Here is a 19,705-nt window from a genome sequence, read left to right on the forward strand (position 1 = left end):
TAATCGGCGTGCAGTGGTTGTGCGTTGACGTAGAGCCATATTGGTGATGAAGCGGTCCTCTCTATTTGTAGTTTTTCTGGGTCTTCCCGAACGTGGACGATTTCGAACAGAATTCGTTGCTTGGTAATGTTGCCACAGTCGGCCAACGACACTGACTGACACCAAGTCTCAGAGCAACATTTCTTTGCGTATTGCCATCCTGAAGCCAAGCAATAGCCCTTCCTCGATCTTCGATAGTCAGTTGACGTCGTACCATTGTCGAATTTGGAGTGTGCACCGTACACGAACGCAAGCTCCAATTATACGGAAATTCAGCATTGGAAACATGGAATACACATGCAAAGCGTGCAAATGAAGCGCTTTGTGAAAAAGCAAGTTATGGGCACTTAGCAGACCTTTCGCTTTCGCCCTAATTTACGTGCAAATGTAAGCATGTTTTCGCCATTAGAACTAGTCGACAGTGTCAATGACAGTGGATTTTAATTCATTTATGGGTTGCTTAGACCCACTTTCGTCAAAATGGAACAATACCATGCGTGACATTATGGTCTAGCTAATATAATTGACATTCAGAAAATAATGTCGAAAATATCGTCTGACCCTTAAATTCTTTTGAGTAGTATATATATATATATAGAACAGCGGAGGCGAGACGTAGCCCAGTGGTAGAGCACTCGCTCGATGCGCGGTCGGTTTGGGATCGATCCCCGTCGGTGGGCCCATTGGGCTATTTCTCGTTCCAGCCAGTGCACTACGACTGGTATATCAAAGGTCGTGGTATGTACTACCCTGTCTGTGGGATGGTGCATGTAAAAGATCCCTTGCTGCTAATCTCATTTTTACCGGAAGACGTCAGTTTCATTTGGTATATATGGTATATATTAGATGTGTGTGTAGGAATTTATGCGCGGGGAGTGCGTGTGTGGGGGGGGGGGGGGGGGGGTCGGAGAGGGATAGACTGGTGAGCCACCTCTTTTGGAGTAGCGAATGACCGTATATTAAGTATGGAACCTGTGGTGTTTTAAAAAGATGTACCAGAACATTGGTGTAGGTCATGCCTGGTGCAACAGTCCAAGATAAAACAGGTTTGACGGGACGTTTGTAAAAGTAAATTATTTTGCACTCGCTGACCTGTGAACCCAGTTTAAATCTGTTTTAATAAAGGGTTTCTGGTTGGGCAAGGAGACTCAATGGACTGTAAGCACCATGTAACAAGACGCTCAAACACGGTGTTAAACATCCACCTTTCACCCGGATTACCGTTCCATGTATACACCAATTAGGCCATGTTAATACTGGAGAAAAAATCCGATGTATTTGCTATACATGTACATTCCTTTGAATTTCTGATACTCACCACAGAGAACTACTCTTATCAACCATTTCGTGGTACTCAAGTGGAAAGAGAAACCTTGTACAAAGTTAAAGTTTTTGTTTAACGACACCACTAGAGCACATTGATTTATTAATCATCAGCTATTGGATGTCAAATATTTGCTAATTCCGATATATAGCTCTGGGTTAGCAGAGAAGTTCGTCAAATTATGTTAAATCTTCAAAAATTGCAGAAATGATGTTTCCAGTTATTATCTAACAAGATATTAATTATTAGGCTACATAAAAATTATTTCACCAAATTTAAATAAAATTTGCCAATTGTTTTCAAAATTCACAATTGGCGAATTTGGCGAGTGCCAGAGGTAGCCCTGTATAGTCTTAGAGAGGAAACCCACTACATTTTTCCATTAGTAGCCAGGGATATTTTATATGCACCATCCCACACAGGATTATACATACCACAGCTTTTGATATATGCTAGTCATGGTGCACTGGCTGGAGCGAGAAATAGCCCAATGGGTCCAGCAAAAAGAATCAATCTTAGACTGACCACGCATCAGGCAAGCGCTTTACCACTGGCCTCTGAATATTTAACGACACCCTAGCACACTGAGCTCTATCCTGCCCCCCTCGTAGGTTAGACACAGATTGAAAAGACAACACAAGATGGTTAATATTACATTTTATTGAGGGATATTGTCTTTCATACAGATCCTTGTCGTGTTACTCTGTACAGTCGTACGTGAGTACTCCCGTCAGAGAACACTTATATACAATCAACACTACTGTGAAACACACGGCCGTTCAGTGAAGTCTGTGAACATCACTGTCAAACAGACACCCGTACATGAAGTTCTTGAACATCACTGAAGGACATCTGTCCGTGAAGTTGGTGAATATCACTGTCAAACAGACACCCGTACATGAATTTCTTGAACATCACTGAAGGACATCTGTCAGTGAAGTTTGTGAACATCACTGTCAGACACCCGTGCATGAAGTTCTTGAACATCACTGAAGAACACATGTATCAGTGAAGTGCATGAACATCACAGAGTATGAAACATCTGTTCTGTGATGTTCTTGAACATAATAATTGTGAGTCACATGTACAATGAAGTTGGTGAACATCACTGTCAAAATGACCCATACAGTGAAGTTCTTGAACATCAATGTCAAGCACACACCTGTTCAGTAAAGTTCATGAACATCACAGCGAAAGTCACATGAACAGTGAAGTTGGTCAACACCACTAACACACATCTGTTCAGTGAAGTTGATGAACATTATTGTGAAACACATCTGTTCAGTGAAGTTCATAAACTTCAGTGTAACAGTCACCCAAACAGTGAAATCAACATGTCTGAAACATATCTGTTCAATAATTTGTTTTGTCAAAGGGTCAATTATATTTTGATTAATTTTTAGCTGTAAGATATTACAAACATGCATTTTAGTTTTAATAATAAAATTCTTCACATTTCCTGGTAGCATACTATTTTTAAAACAAATAATACTGGAGAATCCCATAGAAAATTGTTAGGTCTGTAATTCAGGGGTTTTTCTATAATTTAACCCATGAATCGTTCCGACATGAAAACTACAATTTAATAACTGTTAATAACAAGTAATAGGGTATTTTTTTATTTTTTTATTATTTAACTGGAGTGTTTTGTAACACTATTGTCATGGTAAATATAGAATTTAATAAATGCCCCTTTGATGTAAGGTATTTCTACCTATTTTTGGACAGTGTGTTTCACAGCATTGTCATGGAAACCTTGGAGGTAAAACATAACAATGGTGGCAATATCTGACTGCCCCACTTTACGGGGCAATGCCACAGAATATCTACAAAGCGATGGGTGTAGCTGGTGTATTGTGAATTCAACAACAAGCAAAATGGGTGATCGATCAGCCACACCTACAGGCTGGGAAAGAACCGTGAACGCATATTGAGCATTTCAACACCTTCTGCTTAATGTCCTTATTTACAGATGAACTTCCCCCAGCTCGTCTCACGTGTCACACAGCGCAACTCACACAGGTTCTCACAGATGTGGGGAGGCAACTACAACATGGCTGCCACTAGGGATGCAGAGCTCTCCATTTGATGGAGGAACAATTAACATTAGCCAATCAAAGCAACACAGAACAAATTAGCTGAAAATCACATTCAGTCTTCTAGTGTTCGTTTCATGGTTGATGGTTCCACTTTATTTTGTTCTGCACCAAGGCATTTTTATTATTGGATACTGTAATTTAGAATAAATTCCAGCTGTTTTTCTCTTTTGCTTGAAGGAGTCCACAGGTTACTTATCCTCGCATTTATTACAGGAACACATTAGTCGGCTTCATGTCACGAAAAATAGCAGTGTCCATATTTAGACCTCTCAGTCCCAACTTTGTAATTCATTATTAAAAATAGCCATACAAATACCGGGTAGATTAAAAAACATCTAAATATCTTGAAAAAATATCCTTTCTGTATCTGATATTTTGTGTTTATAAAATATTGTCATACTCGGTGCAACAACTGCGTATTATTCCAAGAAAACATCACGTTACCCTGCTTATTATGTTTTAATGAAAGACAGGATTCTTTCAAGTTATGCGAGACGAAAATTATTGGATGAGACAAATACATGGTCACATGTATTGATCACATTGGAGTCATCAGTGAGTCCATAACCGTCAGTATTTGGAGGCACTTGAGGCATCAAATATTATCACAATAATTAGAGTTATGCCCCTTATGCTATACATAAACAGGGGCATTCGACTCTGGGTCCTGCATAATTGGATATGGATGACCTCCGTCATCAAAGAATCGTCGAAATGTGAATTCGAAGAACGCATGGTGGTCGGGATTTTTCCCATTTTCGTATTTAGAGTCAATTTTCTTTGTATCTTCTGAATCACCATTTATGAGTTTATCTGGGTCGACAGGGTCAAAGTTTGATGTGTCAGTAGCGTATTTAATGGTTGGTATATATTTGGCAGTCTGTCTCCGCAAACCATCAAAGTTAATGTCTGAGAAGAACGCGTGTTTCTTGACTTCCATGGCCCCATGGCGCCCAAGTCGGTCCTGAGAATCACAACATAACCGCAGGATGAGGTCGCTTGCTTCTGGGGACAGCTCACTCTCATGGGGAATCTTTAGAGTCTCATGCCAGTTTATAACCTGAAGGAGAAAAACAATCACCGGCTGAGTTAAAGTTTGTTTTGTTTAATGATACCACTAGAGCACACTGATTTATAAATCATTGGATGTCAAATATTTCGTAATTTGACAGTCTTAAGAGAGGAAACCCGTTTAATTTTTCCATTAATAGCAAGGGATCTTTTATATGCATCATCCTACAGACAGGATAGCACATACCACAGCCTTTAATATACCAGTCGTGGTGCACTGGCTGGAATGAGAAATGGGCCCACCGATGGGGATCTATCCTAGACCGACCATGCATAAAGCGCGCTCTTTACCACTAGACTATATCCCCTCCATGATACCAGTTTAATACATCAACATTGTGTTGGTGAGTTAATATATCAGTAGTAAGTTCTTGATTCCGCACAGCATTTGTAGAGCTAATTCAAATTAGCGGGTTTTTGTTTCTTAGTGCTGTTTAGTAGACTAATTTAATTATTTAGTTCTTCACTTCTGTATATTTTTAAATAAAACCATTAATTATTCTATGTAGTAAATACTGTTTGATGTGCATTAATCATCCTATTTTAAAAAAAAAATATATTTTTTTTTTTTTCCATTTTTTAGTTACGATATGTTAAAATTGAAACTCGGCACTGTTCCCTTCATTTAAGATGTTGAGAAATGTCTCTTTTAAGAATTGTCTATTGTTTGTTTTAGATTCATCTACAGGGAATGAACCAAAGAAAAGCATGTGCAAACAGTTTGAATCGGCAAAGCCATTTACCCAAAAGTTTGACAAGCTTTGTTTTGTTTGTATTTTGATGAATCTATAGTCCATCCCACACAGAAAGGTTTTTTTCATGCTATTGAATTTACAAGTTATTTATTTCTGAGCCAACTGTTTTCTAAATGAGACACACAAATTTAAAAAAAAAAAATATTTCCAAAACACTTTTACTTTTCTTCTTAAAGTTACAGTGTCTGGTTACCATATAATAATATCATGCACAAATATGAAATACAAGTTTAACTGCACTTTTTAAAAATCTGTGTGTGTTCGTTATGAACGGAGAACGTCAAAGTATACGCTCGATTCGTCACCTCGACCATTGCTAGGCAAACCACAAACGACAGCCTGTTGTCAATTTCAGTTAACAAAGTGCGTTTGCGGATTTGAAATTGTAGGGTTCGTCTCAAAAAATTAAATGAGAATTCTTATGCTGTACAAAGAACATTCAGTTGAGGATGCATACTATTCTTTCGTTAAAACCGGTTTTGATCTTGACAACGTACTATCGACAATTGTACCTTCCTATTTAAGAATTAATATTATATAAAGAGTTAGTAGAACTTTTAAAGTTCAGTTTGTATAACACACTGATCATGTATATATTTTTAATAAAATATACTACAAGTAGAAAATGACCGTTTTCACTTTTACGTGTGGTAAAATCGACAAATTCAAATAAATATTATTTCGTTTGGAAAGGGTAAAGTTAGTTTGTATTGTTTAACGACATCAGTGTTAGAGAATACTGATTTAATAATCATCTGCTTTTGGATGTCAAACGTTTGGTAATTTTGACATATAATCTAAGAGAGGAAACGGGCGCATGTGCAGGGGGGAGGGTACTGGGGGTCGAAACCTTTCCCTGACCAAGATAAAAAAAAAAATATATTTATCATATAATATCTTACATTTTCAGTGCAATCTAAGTATGTGATATTTTTCAGATCACATACTTTGAAAATTTGATAACTTTGCACATTAGATGTAAATTAGTCGAGGTCTCGGCACTAGGTTTATTGACATTTAAGCAAACGTACTTGGGTGACACTCCATGATTGACGTATGAATTCATAGTCATCAAATAAAAACATTTCAATGGCAATTTGACACTGAAAGCTGTCCAGCATTCAAAAAAACAAAAAATGTTAGGCATAACTTTATTTTGATGTAAGGACATCCAAAATGACGTCATTCGAGTTTGACGTCATTTCCATTCAAAAATACACCGCGCCACATATTCTTACGTCATTTGAATATCTAGTAATGGCGGACTGGAATTAAAGTTGTGTGTACAGTTTACAAAAACACGTTGTATTAAGCTTGAGTTTATATGATAAAGAGATTATTACCCTCGTGTATTTCGGTATCGTCAATATCATATATTAGGAATAAAAATAATGTATTATGCTCGCCAAAGGCTCGCATAATACAATTTTTATTCCTAATATATGATATTGACAATACCGAAAAACACTCTGGTAATAACCTCTATTATATTTTCTGGGGGAACATGGCCCCATATAAATTTCGCTCAATGCAGTCTATAACCCCCAACCACACTGAAATCCCTGCACAAGCGCCTTGGAAACCCGCTACATTTTTTTTTTTTTTTTTTTAGCAAGAGATCATTTATATGTACCATCCCACAGACAGGATATCACATACCATGGCCTTTTATATACCAGTCATGGCGCACTGGCTGGAACAATCCCGCCGATGGGGATCGATTCTAGACAGACAGCGCATTAAAAAACCCACCACATTTTTAGGTCTAAGTAATGAATAGAAATAACATAGTCTTCATAAATGTTACGTATATCAAACATACCGCCCTCTTCCTCTACCCCTAGAGAGTTACGTAATTATTAACACCCCCTTACATGTAACGCGTAAGCCAACCGCTGGTCACTGTCGAAATTTCAAGGCAAATCCCCCACCGACCTCTGGAAAGGTATTGTACCATACCTCTATGGATATAAATATATTTTGGACGTATGAGACAGTTAAATTTGTTCAAAATCACGTGAGAAGCTCAGCGCCTGCGCAAATCGCGTAAATTCCCAGTTCTACTGGTGTCCCGCTAATTGAAGAAAAACAAGCTGGCCATTGGGTTTGCAGTTGACCTAGATAATGTAGATAAGCGAGCATTGCGAAACTATAGAGATGTGGTGGGCCTTTTATGTACCAAACAGAATTGGATCATCTATTCTAAATGCTTAAATAATAAAAATATTCCAGACAATGCAGCTTTAAGTCAAACAAAACTGAAATTACTTATAAAAAACATTTTTGTAGGAGGATAGGATGGACTATAAAAGAAATAACAGACAATCCATATAAATGAAACATATATATTAATAAAAACACAAACAAGATAATCTTTATTTAATATAAAATACCAATATAAATTGACATCATTAGATACGACATTCCCCGACATCATTCTTACTTTCATAAACAAATGAACAATATCAGCATTGCTATGACAGAACTAATGGGACGACTTTCAATTGTAATGAATCCAACGGAAACCTAATTATAATGAATTATACCATGGAGATTTCATGTATCAGGACTAGAAGTCTGAGCTCACCTTGTACTGCGTCTCGGCTGGTGTGGATGCATAGAACGGTGGATGTCCGACCAACATCTCAAACAGAATCACTCCCACACTCCACCAATCACAGCATGATGTGTAGCCTACAACAGTTAAAATACACTGTAAATATTTGTATCAATCACAACACAAACTGAAAAATATTTACTGGTAATACCTGGAACAATACAAACTGTAGTGTACAACATTTGAAAACATTGTACTGGTAATACCAATCACAATTAGGGCTTTCTCAGTCCAATATTGTACCCGAGGGTCAAACTTGCCCAGCACCCGAATACCCGACACTTACACTAGATGACAGTGAGACTATAGCAATATGCATCTTAATTCCAGCTATGAAGTTACCTGGGTTTTTGCCAGAGGGTAAAATGGGTATGGCGTCATACCCAAAAATGTTTGCAGATTTTATGTTTTTTAAGTTGACCTTTTGACAAAATGTATGATTTTGTTAACCCTAATCCACCTCCCTACTTTTTTCTGGAGGAGGTCCCCCATAGCCCCTATCGACTGCGCACACACATTGTAGATATTCAATCTGATAGTGCCATACCCAAAATTTTCTTTCTGGCAGAAACACTATGAAGATAAATGCCAAAATCATGCCAATGTATTGCATTCCACACATTTGACTTTTGTTTTCCTTTCATGTCTCACAGCTCTACAATGTAACCGACGGCAAGCATATGGCAAAATGACGTCAACAAACAATATTATCTAACGAGACTGCTCTTCCTGTAAATGGACTCAAGTCTTGCTGAACTTGCCATTTATAACCTACATTTTGTTTTCCAGTCAAAAAATGTAAACATCCATTTTAACAGAATATACATGTCAAAAACATCACTCAGTAATGGCAGGGGTGCACAAATCAGTTGTCCACGCGTCCGGGACAACCAAAATATGTTGCGAGCAACCATTCTTTGTAAAAGAGTTGCCTGATGGGCAACCAAGAAAATCATAAAACAAATAAAATTAAACTTTTATGAAATATGTGGGCAACCAAGAGATGATGTTGGGCAACCACTACTGTTGCACCCCTGAATGGGCAGAGAACAGCCTCCCCTGACCACCCCCATTTTGTATTTTAAAACACCATTTTATGATTCATTCAGTAACTGAATACGACAGCTGTATAGTGACCTCACCTTGACGCAGCAAGACTTCCGGTGCGATGTAGTTGGGTGTCCCCACAAGCGAGTGAGCGAGACAGCGCAGTCCCTCGCGTTGTCGGCGCCGTTCGAGCGGTTTGAGGATCTCACACTTACAGCGCTCGTCCAGGCTGCAGTTCACCTCCATCGAGTCCTGGTGTGCATGCATGCCGTCTGAAAACACACAATGGGTTGGTTTTTTCCGGGTTTTTTAATATACAAAGGAGTACCAGTTAACACTTTTAGACATCATAGAACGTTTTTTCTTCAAAATTAGTGCTCCAGTGCTAATGAATTTGAAAAACACACCTACAATTTAACATTTTAGAATTATATAACTCTCTCTGAAACTTGCATAGTGAAATGAGTGCACTTCTGACCATGGTGGTGCCAATAAAACAACATAGTTTTGACAATATAACTTGTATTTAGTAAGATATTTCCAATAATATACCTATATATCTACGTAATTTTTATCAAAGAATACAATTTTTTTTTAACAAACTGAAACCATTTTTTAAAATACAGTCAATATCTGGTTCCATTACTTTGCTTCTATGCAATAACTAGTAAACAACTAGTAAATTAGAAGTATGCAAATAACATAAACAGACTGAGTTGCCAAGGTATTTTTTTTTTTATTCAGCTAACCTTGAAATCAATTTCTCATATTAGTATGTACAAATATTTTACTTAATAAGTTCAGAACAGTTTTAACAAGATGAACATATTTTTACCATAAATACAGAATAACCAAATTTTAATATTACTAATTTCTTTTTAGCAATCTTCTACATACTACTGGTTAGTGATGACCTGGATATACAATTGAAGTAAAATCAGCATTAACGAAACTGACTGCTCTGTTGTATAAGTTAATCTTGTAGAGACAAGCATTGTAAATGAATTATAGATTACAAAGACATTTACATGTATATTTCTTTTAAACCGATGCAGTTTAAAAAACAAAGAAACAAAAACCTTCACAAAAGACACCGAGATGGTTGGTCACAGAACATCAATAAGAAATCTTGAAATGCTGGGAGCAAAAACAATACTTTTTGGGAGAAAAGAAAATAGGCTTTTTTTTTTTTAATCACCCGATATAAATCCTTTGGTTAAAAATAACCAGCTACCTTTTTGATAATATTTGGAGTTGTGTGTCCATCGAAATCCGGTGCAGAGTCCGAAGTCTGTGAGTTTGATGTGCCCGTCCTTGTCGATGAGAATGTTGTCGGGCTTGATATCACGGTGGATGAATCCCATCTTGTGCACGCTCTCGATGGCTAGCACCAGCTCCGCGATGTAGAAGCGTGCCAGTGCCTCCTCCAGGATCTCCATCTTGATCAGCAGTCCCATGAGGTCCCCGCCGGGCACGTAGTCCATCACGAAGTACAGGTAGTCCTTGTCCTGGAACGAGTAATACAGCTTCACCACCCACTCATTGTCCGCCTCCGCCAGAATGTCACGCTCCGCCTTCACGTGCGCCACTTGGTTACGCTTCAACACGTCGCTCTTACGCAGCGTCTTCATCGCGTACAGCGTCCCCACGTCCTTCTTACGACACAGAGCAACTTCCCCAAATGCGCCCACGCCCAGAGTCTTGATCTTATCAAACATACACTTGTCCATTTTCGCTCGCTTCAAGCGAATGTAATTCGACTCTTTTTGATTCAACATTCTCCTCATCTGCTTAGCAGCTTCTTCAGACAAACCTACTTTCGACATTTCTGTCTCAAGCTGGACTTTCCTCTGATTTCTCTGATTATGAGATTTGAGGACGTTCTCCACATGTTGTTCCATGAAGAACTTGAAAGCCTGAGGCGAGTAATTGCGCACCTTTGTGTCGATCCTCAGCCGGTCTCGTTCCCGTGCATGAGGCCTGCGTTCGGGCATGGGTGACAGGCACCGGTGTTTCTCCTGCCCTACGCTCGTGTCGGAGGAAATCGTCTCTGTGTCCGTCTCGTCCTGCTCCGAGACGTGATGACAGCTAGAACAGTCGGCCCCCGTGTGGTGCTGCGTGTTGTACGATGTGGGGGGCGCCACTGCGTGCTGCGGGTTACACGACACACAAGACATGATGAGTGGGCTAGAGCTGGACACAAAGTTCGCCATGCCCGACTGCTGGCCCGATGTGGAGCACATGTGGGAAGTCACGTGCGGAGGCAAGGGGGGTGCCTTTGAGTGCACGTGTGAAGACATGAGGGGTAGTTTGTGTTGGGGCTGGAGTGGAACTCGCGGGGGGATTGGAGGCTGCCCCTGAGGTAAGTGTCCGTGAAACATGCCAGCAGAGTAGGGCGGTGGTGGTTTTTCAGGAATGTCAGAGCTGGTGGATGGTGTCGACGTTGTTGATAACACAGAGGGCGACTGATTGGTTGCCCGTGACACGGGTGAGTCAGAGCGCGGTGTGGATCCAGGCGTGTCCGATGTCGACCGGTAGTAGTCGTAGTTGTAGGCCATGTTATGAACGTGAACGCTGGGCGACTGATTCTGAGAGTAGGGGTGCTGTGACCCGTGCTTGTTGCCTATATGGATTTGGATGGTGGGAACCTGCTGCTGCTGCTGCTGCTGCTGCTGCTGCTGCTGCTGGTAGTGTAGATGAGCCAGCTGCTCCTGGGTGTACTGGCCACCACCCACTGGGTGTCGCGTTATTTGAATCTGAACATTTCTCTTTGACTGAGGAAGCACGGGAGCTGGTGATGGACAGTTGATCTGCGTCTGAACCTGTGATATATAGCTGCCTGCAGCTGAGGTCACCGGCTGGGCTGATGAAGTGAGGGGGGATGACGTTTGAGCCTGGACCTGTGATATGAAGCTAGCAGCTGAGCTGATTGTCTGGTTGGGTGGTGAGAGCGGGGCTGTGGCCGTCTGAGGCACAGGTTTCTGCACTTCCTTACTCTTCACAGAATGCATGATAATGGGTGCATGCCTCGAATCGAAGGCTCGCATGGTTGCAGACACTGGAGGAGTTGCCAGCTTTTTCTGTACATTGTTTGTTCTGCTGACACACACTTCGTTCACAGGCCGGTACTCCGTTACATGAGATATCATGTGGGACTGTTCGTTACTCTGCATGTTCACCGTGGGCAACTGTCGCCCCTGACCATACGGCGGAGGTGGCGGATGTGCATGCGGTAGATTTATTGTGACCCTGTGGCTGCCGGAACTGACAATTCCTCCGGTGACGTTTCCATTCTGTGATATCGTCAAGCCTTTGAGATGACTGACGGGCATGCTCTGGACCGTCTGTGTCTGACCAATCACCGGCTGTCTGGCCAGCGTCGTGACCGGACTGACCCCGCGTTGAGCTATCACAGCCACGCCGTTAGACTGTCCAGCAGTCTGCTGAGAGGACAGATAGCTGGGCGGAAGGCGGTACATGCCCTGCTGGGACGTCTGCACGTGTTGCGTCTGCTGCCCTGGAGACTGCTGGACGTGTTGCATATGCTGAGTCTGCTGCTGCTGCTGCCCGTACGAGGGCTGGATGGTTTGGATCTGTTGCTGCTGCCCACGAGAACACTGGACATTCTGCTGCTGCTGGATGGGTTGAGTATGTACAGCCTGGGCCTGCTGCTGCTGCTGCTGCTGCTGCTGTGTCTGCTGGATGTGATTCTGACTCTGTTGCTGAGCCATCTGCATGATCATCTGCTTCACGTGGCCAGCAGGCACCACTCCCTGTGTGGTCTGCGTGGGGCCCGGGTTGCACATCACCGAAACAGAATGTCCACCGTTCATCCCAAGGTCAGACTGTGGTTGCGACACAGGGGTCGGGGATGTCTGACCTCGAGGGGGAGTTGCTGGGGGTGCTATTGGAGCTCGAGGAGGAACCGGTGGTGGTGTCTGGTGACCATTGACAACAGGTTTGGACACCTCACTCAGTATGTACGGTCTGCTCTGAATACTGGACAGGCTTGGGCTGTCAGAGCGTATACTGTTCGTGTCGGAAGCTGCTGGGCTGCTGGGGCCAAAGTTCATATCGAAACTCGACTTTTGTTTCCCTTTAAATCCACTATAACCTGAAAATATACAACAAAATCATGAATTAAAAATAATAATAATAAACACGAAAAAAAACCTGGTGTATGTGTATACCTGGTGTATGTCAGTATATATGTACACATGTGTATACCTGGTATATGTTGGTATATATGTGTACGTGTTTATATATGGTGTATGTTGTTACATATATGTGTACATATGTATAGCTGGTGTATGTCGGTATATATGTGTATGTGTGTATACCTGGTGTATGTTGGTATATATACTACTCAAAAGAATTTAAGGGTCAAACATTTATAACCAAATAAGTTTCAGAGTGTATTAGATTGATGATGTAAACTACACCAGAAATTTAATTTATTGTTCCATATTTACAAAAAACCACAAATAAACGTCACTGTATACAAGAAAGTCACATGACATGCTGTCAAAGTTGAAGGTTGTCAAACATGGATTTTACACATTAGAACATTCATTTAATAGTGTGTGAATCCACCCCTGGCGCGAATACACTCGACACATCGTTGCCTCATGCTGTTGATCAGACGTCTGAAGAACTCTTGGGGAATGGCCTGCCACTCTGCCATAAGAAGTTGACCCAGATCATGAAGGTTGGCCAGAGGGGCATGGTTATCCCGAACTCTCCTGCCTAATTCGTCCCAGGCGTGCTCTATTGGGGCCAAGTCAGGCGAATATGCTGGCCAATCCATCCTGGCGATACCTTGTTGTCTTTGAAAGTCCGTTACCACCCTGGCGCGGTGGGGTCTGGCATTGTCATCCTGCAGAACTGCCCCGCCGCCAATCTGCTGAAGGCCTGGGAGAACCAACGGCCAGATAATCTCATTCAGATAGCGGATTCCATTCAGATTGCCATCCACCACATAGAGGGGGGTCCTGTGGTGGATAGAGATGCCGCCCCACACCATGACGCTGCCACCACCGAACCGGTGACGTTCTCTAACGTTAACATCAGCGAAGCGCTCCCCAGGACGTCTGTAGACACGAACCCAACCGTCGTTGAACTGGAGACTAAACCTGGACTCATCAGTGAACATCACTCGATCCCACTGAACACGTTGCCACCGCAGATGAAGCGTGCACCAGTGATGTCTGGCCGTTCTGTGACGTGGTAGGAGTGGTGGTCGAACACCCTGGCGAGCAGCGTAGATTATTGGCTCTCAGACAATTGCGTATGGTTTGATCAGACACTTGAGTTCCAGTCGCAGTCCGCAGATCGTCACGTAATTGGCGTGCAGTGGTTGTGCGTTGATGTAGAGCCATATTGGTGATGTAGCGGTCCTCTCTATTTGTAGTTTTTCTGGGTCTTCCCGAACGTGGACGATTTCGAACAGAATTCGTTGCTTGGTAATGTTGCCACAGTCGGCCAACGACACTGACTGACACCAAGTCTCAGAGCAACATTTCTTTGCGTATTGCCATCCTGAAGCCAAGCAATAGCCCTTCCTCGATCTTCGATAGTCAGTTGACGTCGTACCATTGTCGAATTTGGAGTGTGCACCGTACACGAACGCAATCTCCAATTATACGGAAATTCAGCATTGGAAACATGGAATACACATGCAAAGCGTGCAAATGAAGCGCTTTGTGAAAAAGCAAGTTATGGGCACTTAGCAGACCTTTCGCTTTCGCCCTAATTTACGTGCAAATGTAAGCATGTTTTCGCCATTAGAACTAGTCGACAGTGTCAATGACAGTGGATTTTAATTCATTTATGGGTTGCTTAGACCCACTTTCGTCAAAATGGAACAATACCATGCGTGACATTATGGTCTAGCTAATATAATTGACATTTAGAAAATAATGTCGAAAATATCGTCTGACCCTTAAATTCTTTTGAGTAGTATATGTGTGTGTGTGTATACTTGGTATATGTCGGTATATATGTGTATGTGTTTATATATGGTGTATGTTGTTACATATATATGTACATATGTATACCTGGTGTATGTCGATATATATGTGTATGTGTTTATATATGGTGTATGTTGTTACATATATATGTACATATGTATACCTGGTGTATGTCGATATATATGTGTATGCGTGTATACCTGGTGAATGTCGTTTTATATGTATGCATGTGCATACCTGGTGTATGTCAGTATATATGTGTGTGTGTATACCTGGTGTATGTCGGCATATGTGTATGTGTGTATACCTGGTGTATGTTGGTATATATGTGTGCATCTGTATACCTGGTGTATGTCGGTATATGTGTGTGTGTGTGTACCTGGTGTACATCGGTATATATGTGTGTGTGTGTATACCTGGTGTATGTCGGTATATGTGTGTGTGTGTGTACCTGGTGTACATCGGTATATGTGTGTGTGTGTGTGTGTGTGTGTGTGTGTATCCACGGTGTATGTCAGTAGATATAATTATGTGTATATGTATATACCCGGTGTATGTACCCAGTCTGGTGTATGTCTGTAAATATATGTTTATGTGTGTATACCTGGTGTATGTCGGCATATATGTGTACATGTGTATACCTGATGTATGTCAGTTCATATGACTTTTATGTGTATATCTGGTGTATGTCGGTTAATATGACTATATGTTACTATGACTATATGTGTATACCTGGTGTGTCAGTTAATATATCTGTATGTGTATACCTGGTGTATGTTGGTTAATATGACTATGTTTATACATGGCATATGTCAGTATATATGCATACTGGTGTATGTCAGTATATATGTGTATGTGTGAATACTTGGTGTATGTCAGTATATATGTGTGTGTGTGTATACCTGGTGTATGTGTGTATACCTGGTGTATGTCAGTATATATGTGTGTACATGTGTATACCTGGTGTATGTCAGTATATGAGTGTGTGTGTGTATACCTGGTGTATGTCAGTATATATGTGTGCGTGTGTATACCTGGTATATGTCAGTATATATGTGTATGTGTGTATACCTGGTGTATGTCGGTTAATTCCGTTCTTGCCTCCGTCTGGCAACAGCAGCTGGTGAATACACTCGATGGCCATCTCTACACTCCGGTTGTTGCACATCTTCAAACCACGACTTGCTATTTCCTGAAACACACAAACAAAACCACTAGAAACATCTAGCCACTAGAAACAAAAAATATTATTAAAAACACACAAAGTTAGAAACAAACTCTAAGAACAGAAACAAATAAAACAACTGGCAGACAAACACAACCACTACAAAAAAGTCCAACCACTTTTAAAAACATAAAAACATTAGAAAGAAACAATCTTTAGAAAACTCTACCATTAAAAACAAACACAACCATTAAATACGATGGATATATTTTTATAATTTTTAGATAGATTATAGTAAGAGAACTTCTGTTTAAAAAATTTCAAGTACATGAATATTAAAGTTTGTTTTGTTTAACATCACTACTAGAGCACATTGATTTATTAATCATCGGTTAGTGGAGGTCAAACATTTGGCAAGTCCATGAAATGCACTGTCCAATTTAAAAATCATTCAAACCAATATCCACCTAGTAGGGGCAGTTACGGTTTGTTTTGGTTTTATTACGTACCCTCAAATTAATTTCTGGCAAAAAGTCTGTTGTCAGTTGTCATTTCTTATTGAAACCTTACAGTGGGGTAACAGTTGTAATTTTGTATGAAATACTGTAGATGCTAAAATTAATGCGATCATAATATTAATGCCAAAAATGCGAGTTCATATTAATCGCATTAATAATATGACACAATTATTTCTACGTTTTGTCTATGTGTCCGATGTTGTTAAAACAAAACAAAGAAAGATTAAAATTCTAATATATTTATAAAACACAACTGGAAAACAATTCAGTGTAGGCGAGACAGACTAATTGTCAAATAGTCCAGCATGCCAGCCACGTGTGACGTTTGCAGGGTCTTTGGTCACCCTGCGCTTCAAAGTTATTAATTATCTCTTTCCTTTTTTGTTTAAAAATTCTAAATTATTCCATTAATTTTCTGTCCCAGGTCAGGTCAGTGGCTATCAGGAGACCGGACCCGGGACAGACATGCCTGAAACCATAGTGGTACAGGGGCATGTTAATATAGTTCATATTCATTTGGTCACCCTGTCAAAAGCCGACTCGATCCATCGCGCATGAATGGGTTTTAGCACGCTAATCCTGAGGTCGACCATTTCTTTGTTTTACTGTTCAAGTTCGCTGCAATTTTGTCGGCATACCACTGGGTGAATTATTATTGCATTATGACTTTGAAATCATTGTTTACAGATAAGTAATATTCAGTTGTAATGGTATCATCAATGTCCTTAACTGTGTTATGCTTCCAACTCTGTTCAGTTTGTTTTCTCATGCACGGTTCGTGCAATCAACATCCAATGTGTTGTAGTCTGCTTGTCGTTCATTTGTGAGGTTTTTCTTCACAATTCGAGAACATTTTTATTAACAATAAAGTGCAGACAGTAAGTGTCTAAATACAAAACTTTACAAACCCCTAAAACCATTAATTTTATTTACTTGTTTTTGTTTATTCCTTAAAATTACTGATATCAGGTCCACATGAATGGTAAAAATCAACTTAAAATGGATGTAGATAAATAAACATTTGGTGCATGACACATGACCTCACACATGCCAAATCAACTTAAAATGGATGTAGATAAATAAACATTCGGTGCATGACCTCACACATGCCAAATCAACTTAAAATGGATGTAGATAAATAAACATTCGGTGTCACATGACCTCAAACATGCCAAATCAACTTAAAATGGATGTAGATAAATGAACATTCGGTGCATCACCTCACACATGCCAAATCAACTTAAAATGGATGTAGATAAATAAACATTCGGTGCATGACCTCACACATGCCAAATCAACTTAAAATGGATGTAGATAAATAAACATTCGGTGCATGACCTCACACATGCCAAATCAACTTAAAATGGATGTAGATAAATAAACATTCGGTGCATGACCTCACACATGCCAAATCAACTTAAAATGGATGTAGATAAATAAACATTCGGTGCATGACCTCACACATGCCAAATCAACTTAAAATGGATGTAGATAAATAAACATTCGGTGCATGACCTCACACATGCCAAATCAACTTAAAATGGATGTAGATAAATAAACATTCGGTGTCACATGACCTCAAACATGCCAAATCAACTTAAAATGGATGTAGATAAATGAACATTCGGTGCATCACCTCACACATGCCAAATCAACTTAAAATGGATGTAGATAAATAAACATTCGGTGCATGACCTCACACATGCCAAATCAACTTAAAATGGATGTAGATAAATAAACATTTGGTGCATGACACATGACCTCACACATGCCAAATCAACTTAAAATGGATGTAGATAAATAAACATTCGGTGTCACATGACCTCAAACATGCCAAATCAACTTAAAATGGATGTAGATAAATGAACATTCGGTGCATCACCTCACACATGCCAAATCAACTTAAAATGGATGTAGATAAATAAACATTTGGTGCATGACCTCACACATGCCAAATCAACTTAAAATGGATGTAGATAAATAAACATTTGGTGCATGTCCTCACACATGCCAAATCAACTTAAAATGGATGTAGATAAATAAACATTCGGTGCATGACCTCACACATGCCAAATCAACAAAGCTAAATCATTTAATTTTTATTATTTTTAAGGCCCCTGTTGTTAGAATCTGTTTTCAATTATTATATTCGATCAACAAAAGGTATGCTACATTTTTGTGCCTCTACTGTAGTGAATAGTATTCATAATCCATTCATAACAATTGTAAATAATTTTGAGTGTATAAATTGTGTTAATTAAGAATCAATTTATTAAAACAAAATTATATTTTATAAACTATTCACTGGTATAAACGTAATGCATATCAGTATTGACATAAAGTGTTAGCAATGGATATTGGTAAAACGCGGACAGCACCAGAAAGCTTGAAAAACTGAATTTTTTCTTTTAAAAAAAATTAATTAAACAATGTGTTTGTACATAGTTAAGTAACATATTTTTTCATGTAGTGGCCATAAAAATGGAAAATGACAAACCGCACATGCGCAGTATGATACTTATTGCAAACGCATGCACCTGAATGCAGTTAGAAACGTTGCACTTTTTCCTGTTTACCGAAGGGTGCTTCACTTTTGTTTACTAGAATGGATTTTTTTACGTCCACATTGTTGATTTTTTTTTTACGTTAACTGATTACAATCTATTTTGTTTCACGTATCACAGCTGAAAAATGTAGAACGGTATTTCCGTAAATATTTGGGGCATGCTAATGTTAAGCCAGATTTAGGTAATATAAATGATTGCTGCAAAAATATGCTTTGAGTTGGTCTCACCGAACACACTAGGGACTAACCAGGTTAATTGATGTGTACACAGACACGTTAGAGAGTTGATCTCACTGAATGCGCCAGTAACTTGGATTTAACCAAAAAGTACACAGACGTGTGTTGTTAGAAAAGTAATATTTCAAAGGGAGGTTGCTCGCATTAATTTCATATCACATTTTAGTCTGCCCACTGTTAATTTACAGACGCATTAATTTCAGGATCTACAGTATACATGTATGTACACAGTAAATGTATACATGTATGTACACAGTAAATGTATACATGACTTGACCTTAACAAGTGTCCCACAGCA

The 19,705-nt window shown here is 39.8% G+C and overlaps 1 protein-coding gene across 1 annotated transcript in view; it reads right to left on the reverse strand.

Moving 5' to 3' along the window:
* Nucleotides 1-2,007: 2,007 nt before the first annotated feature.
* LOC121371836 (serine/threonine-protein kinase LATS1-like) overlaps nucleotides 2,008-19,705 on the reverse strand; it is a 42,462-nt gene continuing 24,764 nt past the window's right edge. Inside the window, exons 3-7 of the mRNA XM_041498025.1 lie at nucleotides 15,993-16,113; nucleotides 10,187-13,066; nucleotides 9,048-9,224; nucleotides 7,876-7,982; nucleotides 2,008-4,522 (exon numbers count right to left, since the gene is read on the reverse strand). Of these exons, the coding sequence (XP_041353959.1) occupies nucleotides 4,097-4,522; nucleotides 7,876-7,982; nucleotides 9,048-9,224; nucleotides 10,187-13,066; nucleotides 15,993-16,113 (3,711 nt within the window). The 3' untranslated portion in view covers nucleotides 2,008-4,096. The remainder of the gene's footprint in view (nucleotides 4,523-7,875; nucleotides 7,983-9,047; nucleotides 9,225-10,186; nucleotides 13,067-15,992; nucleotides 16,114-19,705) is intronic.

Source organism: Gigantopelta aegis, chromosome 4 (assembly GCF_016097555.1).
Source record: "Gigantopelta aegis isolate Gae_Host chromosome 4, Gae_host_genome, whole genome shotgun sequence".
NCBI lineage: Eukaryota > Metazoa > Mollusca > Gastropoda > Neomphalida > Peltospiridae > Gigantopelta > Gigantopelta aegis.